At 37.5% G+C, this 12,563-nt stretch overlaps 1 protein-coding gene across 4 annotated transcripts in view; it reads left to right on the top strand.

Moving 5' to 3' along the window:
* Positions 1–12,563, top strand: part of FANCD2 (FA complementation group D2) — a 51,659-nt gene that overhangs the window by 16,490 nt on the left and 22,606 nt on the right. For 2 of the 4 annotated variants that reach the window (XM_061127953.1, XM_061127954.1), the window contains exons 16-25: positions 1,157–1,291; positions 2,671–2,802; positions 3,818–3,928; positions 7,134–7,243; positions 8,334–8,394; positions 9,453–9,572; positions 10,045–10,118; positions 10,399–10,566; positions 11,091–11,191; positions 11,492–11,607. In XM_061127953.1, the coding sequence (XP_060983936.1) occupies positions 1,157–1,291; positions 2,671–2,802; positions 3,818–3,928; positions 7,134–7,243; positions 8,334–8,394; positions 9,453–9,572; positions 10,045–10,118; positions 10,399–10,566; positions 11,091–11,191; positions 11,492–11,607 (1,128 nt within the window). The remainder of the gene's footprint in view (positions 1–1,156; positions 1,292–2,670; positions 2,803–3,817; positions 3,929–7,133; positions 7,244–8,333; positions 8,395–9,452; positions 9,573–10,044; positions 10,119–10,398; positions 10,567–11,090; positions 11,192–11,491; positions 11,608–12,563) is intronic. The other 2 variants (XM_061127955.1, XM_061127957.1) reach the window with 2 other exon arrangements.

Below are 12,563 nucleotides of genomic sequence, written 5' to 3'. Positions count from 1 at the left end.
GGTCTTCTATAATTTCATTTTTGACCTAAAGTGGAAAACTTCACATCTCCCTTAGAAATCGTCATACTAGTTTTAACCCATTGTTCAAGTCCATTGAGACTTTTGAATCTTAATTTTATATTAATCATTTTAATCGTCTAGCTCTCTGTGATCTGTAACTTTTGACAAACCTGCCTTCTGTTTCCTGTTTTAAGTAGTTTCTAAAAACCCCTGAGTATAACATTATCAGAGGAATGCTAGTAGAGACATAATTATATATCTATTGAATTATCATTATTTTAGCCATTCAGCATATGACCCTTAGGTGATCATTCTTGTTGAAGTATAAACCATTTGATATGGAATTTTATAATCTAGAAATGGTATTTTCCAGGTGAATATTCAGGATATTAACAGTGTACACCTTGGAAAACTGGGTGAACCAGAGGTTTGGGACTTGGCTTAGGAACTAATGAGAATATGTAGTTGAGTCTTAAAACTTTATTATTTAGGAATGGATTTAAAGTTTGTATTATTTTATCTTACAGTCTTTTCTGTGCTTATTTGTGCCCTGATACGTGTTTTGGTCTATAATTTTGCACAGGGCAGAAACCATATATAATTTTTTATTGCATCTTCCTCAGTAAAGCATTATACCCATTTAAAGAGACTGAACTTAATAACTGCTTGTTTATTCTGGTTCCATTCATGTCCACCTGCTGCCTTCTTGTTACGACATAATCAGTTCTCCTCTTGATGTACTTTAAAAGTAATCAGTTTAATTCGATTGAACCTTATAGACTGATTTAAAATCATAACCAGGGAAGAACAGGCCCACTGTATCCCCAGGGAAGCGATATGATTAAGTGAGGAAATTTGAATTTAGAAGATTTGGGTTCTTGTCCCAAGCTGGCCAGATTATAAGCTATTAGGCTTGTGATTTAACTTCTTTGAGTTTAAAAGTCAGTTTTTACCCATATATTGAATTTCATTGATTCTAAGAGAAGCTCAGAATGAAGAATTATTCTGAGTAAAACAGAGATTACGATTCCTTAAATTAAAATACGAATTAGGGAGAACTCTGACAACTTAAAAGGGTTAGCAATAGCAGCTGTAGGTGCTGTGATAACGAAGTCTCTCCCACAGCTTCATTTTTCTCTACTCCTGTCTCCTCAAGGTTCTTAAGGATGTTTGTCCATCCATTTTGTCGCTGGCTCAGAGTTTGTTGAACTCCCTAGACCAGAGCATAATTTCGTTTGGCAGTCTTCTATACAGATATTCATTTATGTTTTTTGACACTTACTGCCAGCAGGTATGTTGAAATATTTATCTTGGGAAGGAGGGAACAGGGAAAAGGAAAGAAATGCCATCCCAAATGACTTGTATGTGATCCAATATTTATTTCTTATTGGTTGAAAGGCATTGAAGAAGGAAGAACTCTGAACTGGGAGTTGGGAAAACTTAGTTCTAGTCCTAGTCTCTGAATGAAGGAATTGGGCTTGAGGATCTAACTGTGTGTTTTGAGCTTTAAGATTCTCTCAGTCTAAAATGAAGCTCCAGCTCTAGTTTACTTGAAACAAACATTTGCCTTGGGATTATCATGTAGGTTTCACAGTACAGGAATGGTAGTTTTAAACTTACCTGCTAATAATCTATTGCCACTTGATCCTGAAATTGTTCTCTAGAAAAAGGTGTTATGAGAAAGAAATGAGAGAGAAATGCCTGAGGGCCTAACTCTGTTTCCATGAATACCAGACACCACATTTATTAGTACACATCCAGAGAGGGAAGGCTGTACTTGTGGAAAGTGATTAGGAGAACAAAGAACAAAGTGTCTTGTTTTGTATTGGTCATTTATGTTATACCTTTATTAACAACATTAAAGCACATTTGAATGGGGAACTTTTAAAAATGAATACTGGGATTTCTTTGGTAGTCCAGTGGTTGAGACTTTGTACTTCTGATACCAGGGGAGCAGGTTTGATCCCTGGTCAAGAAACTAAGATCCCACGATGTGGCCAAAAAAAGAGAGAATTTTAAAATGAATAATATAAAATTTTTAAAATTTAAAGCAGGAAAAAAAAAACACATTTAAAGCAGAGTAATAGACATCTGGCATGAGATTGCTACTGCATTTGAGAAAAACCTTGTGACTTTGTGTGAAACAGCAGTATAAAGGAAGGGAGGAATGACATCTAAGACATTTGTGGAGAACCATGTTAATGTCTTAGAGACACCATCACGACCCACGTTTACTTGAAACAATAAGTCTAACTTTAAAAAAAAACTTTGAAACCTTTAGCTTCTTGAGTGCCACCTTTTCTGTAAATTTTAATAGATTAAGTACAACAACAATTTAATGGGTAATATTTGACACTTATGAGAAAAAAGAAATATTATACCAGGAAGCAAAATCCCGAGGGCTTAGATAGTGCTCACTAGTAAAATATGGGGACTAAATCAAGACTGGATGGTAGTGTAGTTAGAGACATAATCCTAAACCTCCTGAATATAATGTTAATGAAACCAGTTTATAGAAGTAGGTGATAGAATGAGGTGGGTTGGGATTTTAACCAGGTTGAGATTGAAATGGCCTCGGGCACAAACCAAAAGAGGTTTGTCATCATCTAAAAGAAGATGACCGTGCTGTATTTTAGCTTCACACAGTCCTGTTGACTTTTCTCTGCATAGGAAGTGATTGGTGCCCTAGTGACCCATGTCTGCAGTGGAAATGAAGTCGAAGTTGATGCTGCATTGGATGTCCTCCTCGAGTTGGTAGTTTTAAGCCCATCTGCTATGAGGATGAATGCTGTCTTTGTGAAGGTATATAGTCCTACCGTTGACATATATTGAATGATTTTTCTTTCTTACATATATCTGAGAGACTGTTGATAACTTGTTAGCAATTTATTTTTTATCTTGAGATACCGAGCACTATAATTTGTAGAAGTGGAGGGGATGAAGGTGGGGTAATGGGGCAAATAATAGAAAAAAATAACTCATCTGTCTGTATATTTATTAATTCAGCAAATACTTCTTTATACCTAATGATGTGCCAGGCTCTATTCTGGGTGCTATGGATATAAAAGGTAGTCTTTGCCTTTGATGATAGAAAGTAAGATATATAAGTAAGTCACTATATATATACAACATGATGAATTCTCTAATAAAGTGCTGTAGATACACCAGGGCAGAAATAATTAATTTGGCCTGGGAAACTGGAGAAATCTTCAAATAAGAGATAATATTACAGTGATTCTTGAAAGGTAGAAGAGATTTGTTAAGAAGAAATAAAGGAAGTATGTCTGGGCAGAGAATAGTTTGAACAGAAGCACACTAGTGCCCACGTGCATGGTGCACCTGAGAGGTGACAAGTGAGGTCAGCATGACTGGTAGGTGGGTAAGGTGGGAGGCGAAGACCAGATTGTGAAGGGTCTTTAAGTACCAAGCCTCTTGTTTTATAGACAAGAGGGAGCTGGTAAAGGGTTTTAATGGAGTTTGACTTAAGTCCTTCTGTATCTGTAAAAAAACAATAAGTAATTCATGGAGTACAAGCTGAGAAATAAGGTCAGAGACATAACTTTTGGCAGAATATTGTTTTCACTAAGAAAAAGGGAAGCGTGGAGAAAAAGTATAGGGAGAATTAGGAGCTATGTTAGGATGACTAAGTAGAATATCAACCCTTTGGGCTCTGAGGCATAGTTTTAGAGAACTTGAGCTTTTGTGAAACATGCCTGGCTATCTGTGTGTGTGCCTTTTATGAGAATTTTCATTTTTTTATTTAAAGGAAAAAGAAAAGTTAGTTGCTAATCTCATCATTGACATTTTTTTCTCCCAGGGCATTCTGGATTATCTAGATAATATGTCCCCTCAGCAAATACGAAAACTCTTTTGTATTCTCAGCACACTGGCATTTAGCAAAGAGCATGAAGCCAGTAGTCACATCCAGGTAAGTGACAGTGTGTTGAGAGAGAATCTTGTAAACCTCTTCAGGTGAAATTTGTTGAACAAAATTCCCACAGCCTGTGTAGTAGTATAACTAAAGTACATAGCCATAATCCTGCTGCTGCTGCTAAGTCGCCTCAGTCGTGTCCGACTCTCTGCGACCCCATAGACGGCAGCTCACCAGGCCTCTCCATCCGTGGGATTTTCCAGGCGAGAGTACTGGAGTGGGGTGCCATTGCCTCCTCCGAGCCATAATCCTAGTATTTGTTTATTCTTTTCCTACTACAAACATTAAATGCTTACTGTATACCAAGCACCAAGACAGTAGATATATTTTAGACCTGCCCTTTAGGAGCTCAGACTGTTAGTATGGAAATGAGCTTGTAATTCTGCTCATTATGAAACTGAGTCAGAAAAGCCATTCAGGTACTGTACCAAGGGCCATGAAAAAACAGGGGCTACTCTTGTTCTGTAAGGAACATCTCCATCTAACGTGAGCTCCGTCTGGTCCGTCTCTAATTTGTGAACACCATTCACTGAAAAAGCCAAAGCCAAGCAAAGTGTCTAAAGATTGGGTTGGAATCAACTCATAGCTCTTTTGCATCTTCAGTGCCACCTTGTGGCAGTAATCCATACTGGTCTTCAAACAACTTTTTTTTTTTTTTCTTTTTTTTTTACTAAGTTTAAAGAATTGGCAAGGTAGTATACACCATGGTACAAAATTCAAAAGATATGGAAAGGTAGTGAAGAATGTATCCTCCCTCTCAGTCCTCTAGGCTGAGATTCTCTAAAGGCAATCACTGTTACTAGCTTATAGCTTTCTGAGATGTGCTGAGCATTGACAAATTTGTATTTTCCCATATACCTGTTTTTCCACACCTTATCCTCTTGTTTTGTGTCTTGCTTGTTTCATCTAGCAGTATAGTTTGAAGATTTCATCATATCAGGAATAATAGAGCTATATCATTGTGTTTTAATTGCAGTAAAACATACATAAGATACATTTTACAGCTTTAACCAGTTTTAATTGTACAGTTCAGTGGCATTGAGTGCGTTCACAGTGTTGTGCAACCATCACCGTTATCTGTCTCCAGAACTTTTTCATCATCTCAAAGAGAAATTCTATCCCCATTAAGCAATAACGCCCCATTTCCCTTTCTTTATACCCTAGTAACCTCTTACTTGCTTTCTATGAGTTTGTGTGATCTAGGTACTTCATTTAAATAGTCATACAATATTTGTCCTTTTGTTTCTGGCTTATTTCACTTAGCATAATGTGTTCACAGTTCCTCCAGGTTGTCGGATATATCAGAACTTTATTGCTTTTTATGGCTGAATATTCCATTGTATATATAGACTGTAACTAGGTTATCCATTGATGGATATTGGATTTTCCCCACCTTTTGGTTATTTTGAAGAATGCTGCTATGAACTTTGATGTACAAGTGTTGCTTTTGAGTCCCTGTTTTATATATTTGGTATATACCTAGGAGTGAGATTTCTGAATCATATGAAGATTCTACATTTAACATTTTGAGGAGCCACAAAACTGTTTTGCACAGTGGCTATACCATTTTGCATTCTAATGAGCAATAGAGGGTTCTAGTTTTCCTACATCCTTATCAACACTTGTTTGATAAGTGTATGTGTAAAGTGGTATCTCTGTGGTATGATTTCTGTTTTCCAGATGAAAATTTGAAAGTCATCATTAGATGACTAATGATGTTGAACATCTTACTGTATGCTTATCGGTTCTTGTATATCTTCTTTAGAAAAAGTCTATTCAAGTCCTTTTGCTCACTTTTTAAATGGGTTATTTTTTGTTGTTGTTGACATGTAGGAATTCTTTATGTATTCTGGATGTTAGTCCCTTATCAGATAAATGATTTGCAGATATTTTCTCCCTTTCTGTGGATTGTCTTTTCAGTCTTGATAGTGTCCTTTGGTGCAGTTTTGATGAAGTCCACTCAGTCTTTTTTTTTCTTTTGTTACTGGTGCTTTTGGTGTCATGCTTATTTTTTAAAAAATTGCAAAATTTGAAGTCATGAAAAATTTCCCCTATGTTTTCTTGTCAGAATTTTACAGTCTTGGCTCTTAAATTTATATCATTGATCCACTTTGGGTTAATTTTTATATATGGTATAAGGGAAGGGTTCTACTTCATTTTTGTGTGTGTGGGTATCCAGTTTTCTCTAGCACCTTTTGTTGAATAGTTTGTCTTTTTCTATTGAGTGGGCTTGGCACCTCTGTGGGAAATTGGTTGACCATATGTGTGAGGGTTTATTTCTAGGATCTGTTCTGTCTATTGGTCTTAATGTGCTTATGCTGGTAGCACGTTTTGATTACTATAGCTTTGTAATTTTGAAATTGGAAAGTGTGAGCCCTCCAGACTTGTTCTTTTTCAGATTTATTCTGGCTGTTTGGGGTCCCTTGAAATTCCATATGAATTTTAGTATGGGTTTTTCTATTTTTGTAAAAACTGCTGTTAGAGATACTTGCCTGGTGGACCACTGAGTAGGACTCTGAGCTCCCAACGCAGGGGCCCCAGGTTCGATCCCTGGTTGGGGAACCAGATCCCACATGCTGCAACTAAGAAGCCCTAGTGCCGCAGTGAAGATTCCACAAGCCACAGCTAAGACCCAGTGCAGCCTAAAAAAACAAATATTTTAAAAATACTATTAGAATTTTTAAAATTATTACATTGAATGAGCATATCATCATCTTAACAGTGTTCAGTCTTTAGTTCCATGAACGTAGAATACCTTTCCTTTTATTTAGGTCTTCTTTAATTTCTTTCAGTAATGTTTTGCTGTTTTTTCAATGTGCAGGTCTTTTGCCTCCTTTGTTAAATTTATTCCTAAGCACTTTTTTTTCTGTTTGATTATGTCTGCCTGAGCGGCCAACGACATGATAATTCACATTATCCATAACAAGCAACTATCCCAGCAGTAACAGTAATATCTATTATTGTTGAATGTCTACCATATGACAGACACTGTTCTTGGAATTTTTTGTAATTTGGTCTCTGATCCTTGCAAAACCTTTTCCATTCTATAGATGAAAAAATTGAGACTCAAAAAGATTGAGTGACTCATCAAAGACCACACAGTTAATAAATGATAGAAACCTTGCTGTTCTAGGTTGTTTGGTTCTAATATTTGACTCTTTTGCTGTACCATTCCAGCATCTTCACCACTATTTCCTTGCAGGATGACATGCACCTGGTGATACGAAAACAGCTCTCTAGCACCATATTCAAGTACAAGCTGATTGGTATTGTCGGTGCTGTCACCATGGCTGGCGTCATGGCAGCAGCTAGGTATGTGTGGAGATTCTGATTCTGTGGCTCATGGTTGGTTAATCAAGTTGCTGTCTTACAAAATAAAGTGTCATATTGTTTAGACATCATTATAACAGAAGAATTAAAACCATAATAAGAGAAGTTAGCAAATGTTTGTTGTTACTTTTCCATGTTCTTTTTAATCTTGACTGTATATGCTACCTATAATTTTTAAAAAATTGTGATTATAGTCATTACATTCTCATTGTTTAAAACTAGGGATTGCTAAGAAATTAAGTTTTAGAAATTGTTTCCACAAAAGGTGAACCCTGATCCTCCTGGGATGCTTTTTTTCTGCATCTGCTCCAATCTTAAGCATTAGACAATACAGATTTCTCCATTACTGTGTTATTCTTGTCTGAAACACTTTGTTTGATATAAATAAAGTCTTCTTTTTTTAAAAAATTAATTAATTTATTTTAATTGTGATATAAATAAAGTCTTCTTGTGGATTTTCCCTCCTAGTACTAGTTCTTTGATTCCACAATTATAACATCTAATAGAAGCTTGGGGCTTGATAAATTGTTACCGTTGTAAAGTCATGAAATTTAGTTCATGCTTCTTGGAAATGATTTGTCATGAATTCCTCAGAGCTCAAGAAACATCCTTAGAGTTAGCATTAGTAATCTGTAGATCCTGCATAGTATACTGGTTAAAAGTTCATTCTCTGGAGCCATACTGCTTGCCTGGGATCAAATATTGGCTCCATTGTTCTTAGCTGAATGATCTTGGATAAGTCATTTTACCTTTCTGTGCCTTTATATTTTCACATGTGTAAAGTAAAGATATTAATAGTATTTACTTTATAGAGTTGTTGAGAGCATTAAATGGAACAATGCCAAGTGCTTGCTCTTATGATTTTTACTAATTTAGTTAGTGTACACCTAAAAAAAATCTAAGGTAGCCATCATTTTCTCTAGTCCACATTTTGTAAGGCCCTAATAAATACTTGGCTGTGCTTTCATGCAGTTTGATCTCCACCCTAATCCTAGGGAGGGCAATTTTTAAAAATGTATTGCTGGTTGTTGCAAAATATTATAGAAGTGAATCTAAAATAACTTGTTTTTAGAAGTAGATCTTCCAATTTGACCTCAGGGAGTGGAGACCTGAGCAATGAAGAGTGCACCCAGGTGAGTTCTTGTCTTAGGGTTGGATATGTTTATGAGTAACTGAGAAATTGCTTCTGGCCACTGTCAGCTGAGTGCCAAAGAATTGATCCTTCCGAACTGTGGTGTTGGAGAAGACTCTTGAGAGTCCCTTGGACTACAAGGAAAGCATACCAGTTAATCCTAAAGGAAATCAGTCCTGAATATTCACTGAAAGGACTGATGCTGAAGCTGAAGCTCCAGTACTTTGGCCACCTTCTGCAAAGAGCCGACTCGTTGGAAAAGACCTTGATGCTGAGAAAGATTGAAGACAGGAGGAGAAGAGGACGACAGAGGACAAGATGGTTGGATGGCATCACCAACTCAATGGACATGAGTTTGAGCAAGCTCTAGGAAATGGTGAAGGACAGGGAAGCCTGGCACACTGCTGTCCATGGGGTCGCAAAGAGTTGGACACGACTGAGCGACTGGACAACAACTGTCACCTTACCAAAGAGTGCTTCTTTTTTCAAAATATGTTTTCCTGAACTCATAGCTCTTGTAATTTGTACTACTTATTTGGCCTTTAGAATCCCCTGGCTTGGGTTTTATTTTAATTCTATATCTGTCTGATCTCCTAATTAAATTGTAAATTCCTAGAGAGCAAAATAGGTGGGCCATGTTTGAAGAGTAACAGATTGACTAGAGCATAGGGACAAGTAAGTGTATAATTGGAGAGCTGGAGATACAGCTAGTTTGGAGATAGAAAACAGAGTGCTCTGAATGTGAATCAAGACATTTTAATTTAATTTTTACACAGAGGTAGTCCTTAAGGGTTTTAGCATAGAAATGGCATAATCCAAGCTTTGCTTTAGAAAAATTAATCTGGTTCATGTGTCTGATGGATTGGAAAAGAGGTAAGATTGAAAGGAAATGGATTGGTCAGGAAGCTTAGGAGAAACCTCAGGTGAGAGGTGGTCATGAGAGCTTTGCCAGTGAAATTGGAAAGGGAAAAACTTATTGTTGAATGGGGTGAATAGTTTTTAATTAGGAAGCATCAGGAACTCAAGGACTGAACCATTCTCTCTCTTTGACTGTTTCAGGTGATCTCCTTGCTGCAGTTGGTTCATTCCTGCAGTGAGCAATCTCCTCAGGCCTCTGGACTTTATTATGATGAATTTGCCAACCTGATCCATGGAAGGATGCTGGCTCCAGAAGCCCTGGTGAGGCCAAGTATCTTTTCTTAAAACAGTGAAGCTCAAGAGCTGCTTTACTATACATTCTTTTTTTTTTTTTTTTTTTTTTTACTATACATTCTTCAAATCCTTCTCTCTGTTGTATTGCAAAAATAGATCTGCCTGTGAGCTCTCCCATATTCTAATTGGGAAGGCTGTTCTGATTCACTCTGCCCCAGGCCTCTCCTCTGAGGCCTCCTTTACATACTAAGAGTGAGAATCATGATCATTTGGTTAATGATGTTGTTAAAAGCCACCATCTATTCTGTGCCAGGCACTTGTATTAAGCATTTTTCATGTAGTATGTCTTTTCCACATCAGAATAATGCAGTATGTATTACTGTTATTTTCTTTTCAGAAATGAGGAAACAGGCTTCAGAAAGGTTAATAGTTTATTTAGGGCTTTATAGGATGTACACCCTGGGCTACACCGACCTTTTTGTTTGTTTGCTTCTTGAAGGAATGGCTTGGGCAGACCATCTTTAATGATTTCCAAGATGCGTTTGTGGTGGATGCCTGTGTTGTTCCAGAAGGGTAGGTGCTGTTTACCCACTGACATGGTTGTATTGGTAAAGAAATTTAGTTAGTTATGTCGATAGCTGGTACCAGTCTCAGAATGTTTTTGACTTTAGCCAAGTCTCTCCTACTCCTCCAGCTTCCGTCCTCCCAACCCCAACACCCCAGCAGTCCCAGCTCCAGGATTGCTAGAAGATTCCCCACATGTTCTTTCTCACTTCTCCTCATAATAGAGAAGATTGGTTTGTTCTAGTGGTTTTTCCCATAGAATTGCCATACCCTGATGCTGGAACCTCAGATTCTCAGGTTCTCTTTGCAGTGATTATCCATTTCCTGTGAAAGCGCTCTACGGACTAGAAGACTACGATAGTTGTGATGGGATTGTCATCAACCTCCTGCCACTGTTGTTCTCTCAGGACTTTGTGAAAGATGGGAGTACACTGACTTCGCAGGAATCAGACCAAAAGTCAGTATAGTTTTTCTTCTCTAAAACCTCTGTTGGTATGTTGAATGTTCACAAGGAATCCACAGTTCTTGTAATCTGTTGGCAACTTGATTGAAAAGGATTTCTCCCAAGACAGGTGGTATTTGGATGTATTACCAAGAATGGATCAGACTCCTTGTTTTCTCCCAGATCCTGGGATTGGGATTTGCCATGGCTCATGACAGCCAACAGATACTTTGTGAGGCTGCTTTTGTTTCTCTTCCTTTTTCCCACCTGGGAATGTGTTTGTCTGCCTTTGCCAGTCATGTGCCTTACTTCCGTCTAACCTGCACTTTATCTCATTGCGGACATTTCACTCTTACCTGTGTCTTCTTCCCTTTCAGTTCGTTATCTATTTGCTGAGCATCCACTATGTTCTTGGTCATGTGATTTTAAAAGTAGACATTTATTTTGGGTAAAACTCGTTAATTACCAGATTGGGCTCTCTATAAACATGGACTAATATGTCTATAAACTATGATCTAGAAATGGATTTTCTTTCCCAGATTGGTTTCTCCGGTGTGCCTGGCTCCCTATTTCCGGTTACTGAGACTTTGTGTGGACAGACAACATAATGGAAACTTGGAGGAGATTGATGGTTTATTAGGTATAGAATGAAGTTACCAGATCTTTCTTCTTTGTAACCTTTCTTTGGTAAACTTAGGGAAGTGGTACATTGGTACCTGTTGGGGGAGGGGAGGGAATTTTCTAACTTCACAGAGACTTTTAAATTATATTTGTTGACTGCTGCATGGTATGAGGGTATTTTTGAGACTAAGTGAAACTTGACCTTCAAATACTAATTAAAGGGGGAAATAAGTAGAAGGAGACCTAGCTCTGGGGGCAGCATCCAGCTTCTGTTGACTTCAACTAAAAAAGATTAGAAATGTTTGTTCTTCTCTTTCAGATTGTCCTATATTCCTCACTGACCTGGAGCCTGGAGAGAGACTCCAGTCCATGTCTGTTAAAGAGCGTTCGTTCCTGTGTTCACTCATATTTCTTACTCTCAACTGGTTCCGAGAGGTGAGCAGAGTTACTGGGACTCACCTACTGTCTGTAATTTCTCTAGAAAGGAAACTATTTTCTTGGTTCCCGCGAGACTTCTTAAAAATTGTCCACCAACCTCTAACCCCTATGTGTCTCTTCAGTGATTGTGTCCCACCCTTCCCTAATCACATGTTCCTTTTAATGTAGCCAAATCAAAATGCTTAGAATTCACTTAATGTTGCCCATTTTTTACTGCTTCCCAGCCTTTTCACACTATTCTGCTTCCTGCATGGAATAACTTCACCTTCTCCACTGTGAAAATACTGTTCCTTCTTACAGGAATGCACTTAATATTTTGATTTAGTGAGATCAAGTGAAGATAGTTTTCAGTATCCTTTAGAATATATTTGTACTTAATGAAATGCACAATAATAATGAAATATATTGAAAATGAAAATAATATCCTATATCTATATCACATTTCCTTTCTCATGCATATTGTTTCTAAGACTATTTATTCACTTGTATGGTCCCTTCTTATCCTGACAACTGTATTATGATATAGGCAGGGTAGGTATTACTATCCTTGTTTTATACATATGAAATTGCAGGTACAGAGAGTTCAAAGTCATTGAATTTATCAAACACATGTGCCAAATGCTGAACTAGTTTCTTAATTCACACTTAATCCACACAACTACATTCCCATTTTATAGTTAAAGAGATAAAAGCTGAGAAAGCTTCAAGACTTGGCCAAGGTCACACAACTAGTAAGTAGCATACCCTGGGCTTGTTTCACCAAAGGTTGTACTCCCTAGCTACAGAGCTGTTCTGCCTTGTTACTTAGCTAGGATTAAGTAGAACTGGTATTAAAAGTTAGATCCTCCTGTATCGGCCCATACAGAGCTTTTTTTCTTTGCACACCTTGCTGAGAAGACTTTGACATTGCTCACTAGGCTCACAGATCCTTTCACTGAATAGCTCTTTTAGCT

This window comes from Dama dama, chromosome 24 (assembly GCF_033118175.1).
Source record: "Dama dama isolate Ldn47 chromosome 24, ASM3311817v1, whole genome shotgun sequence".
NCBI classification, from domain to species: domain Eukaryota; kingdom Metazoa; phylum Chordata; class Mammalia; order Artiodactyla; family Cervidae; genus Dama; species Dama dama.
The sequence above is the reverse complement of the archived record's forward strand: the minus strand, read 5'-3'. Positions and strand labels throughout refer to the sequence as shown.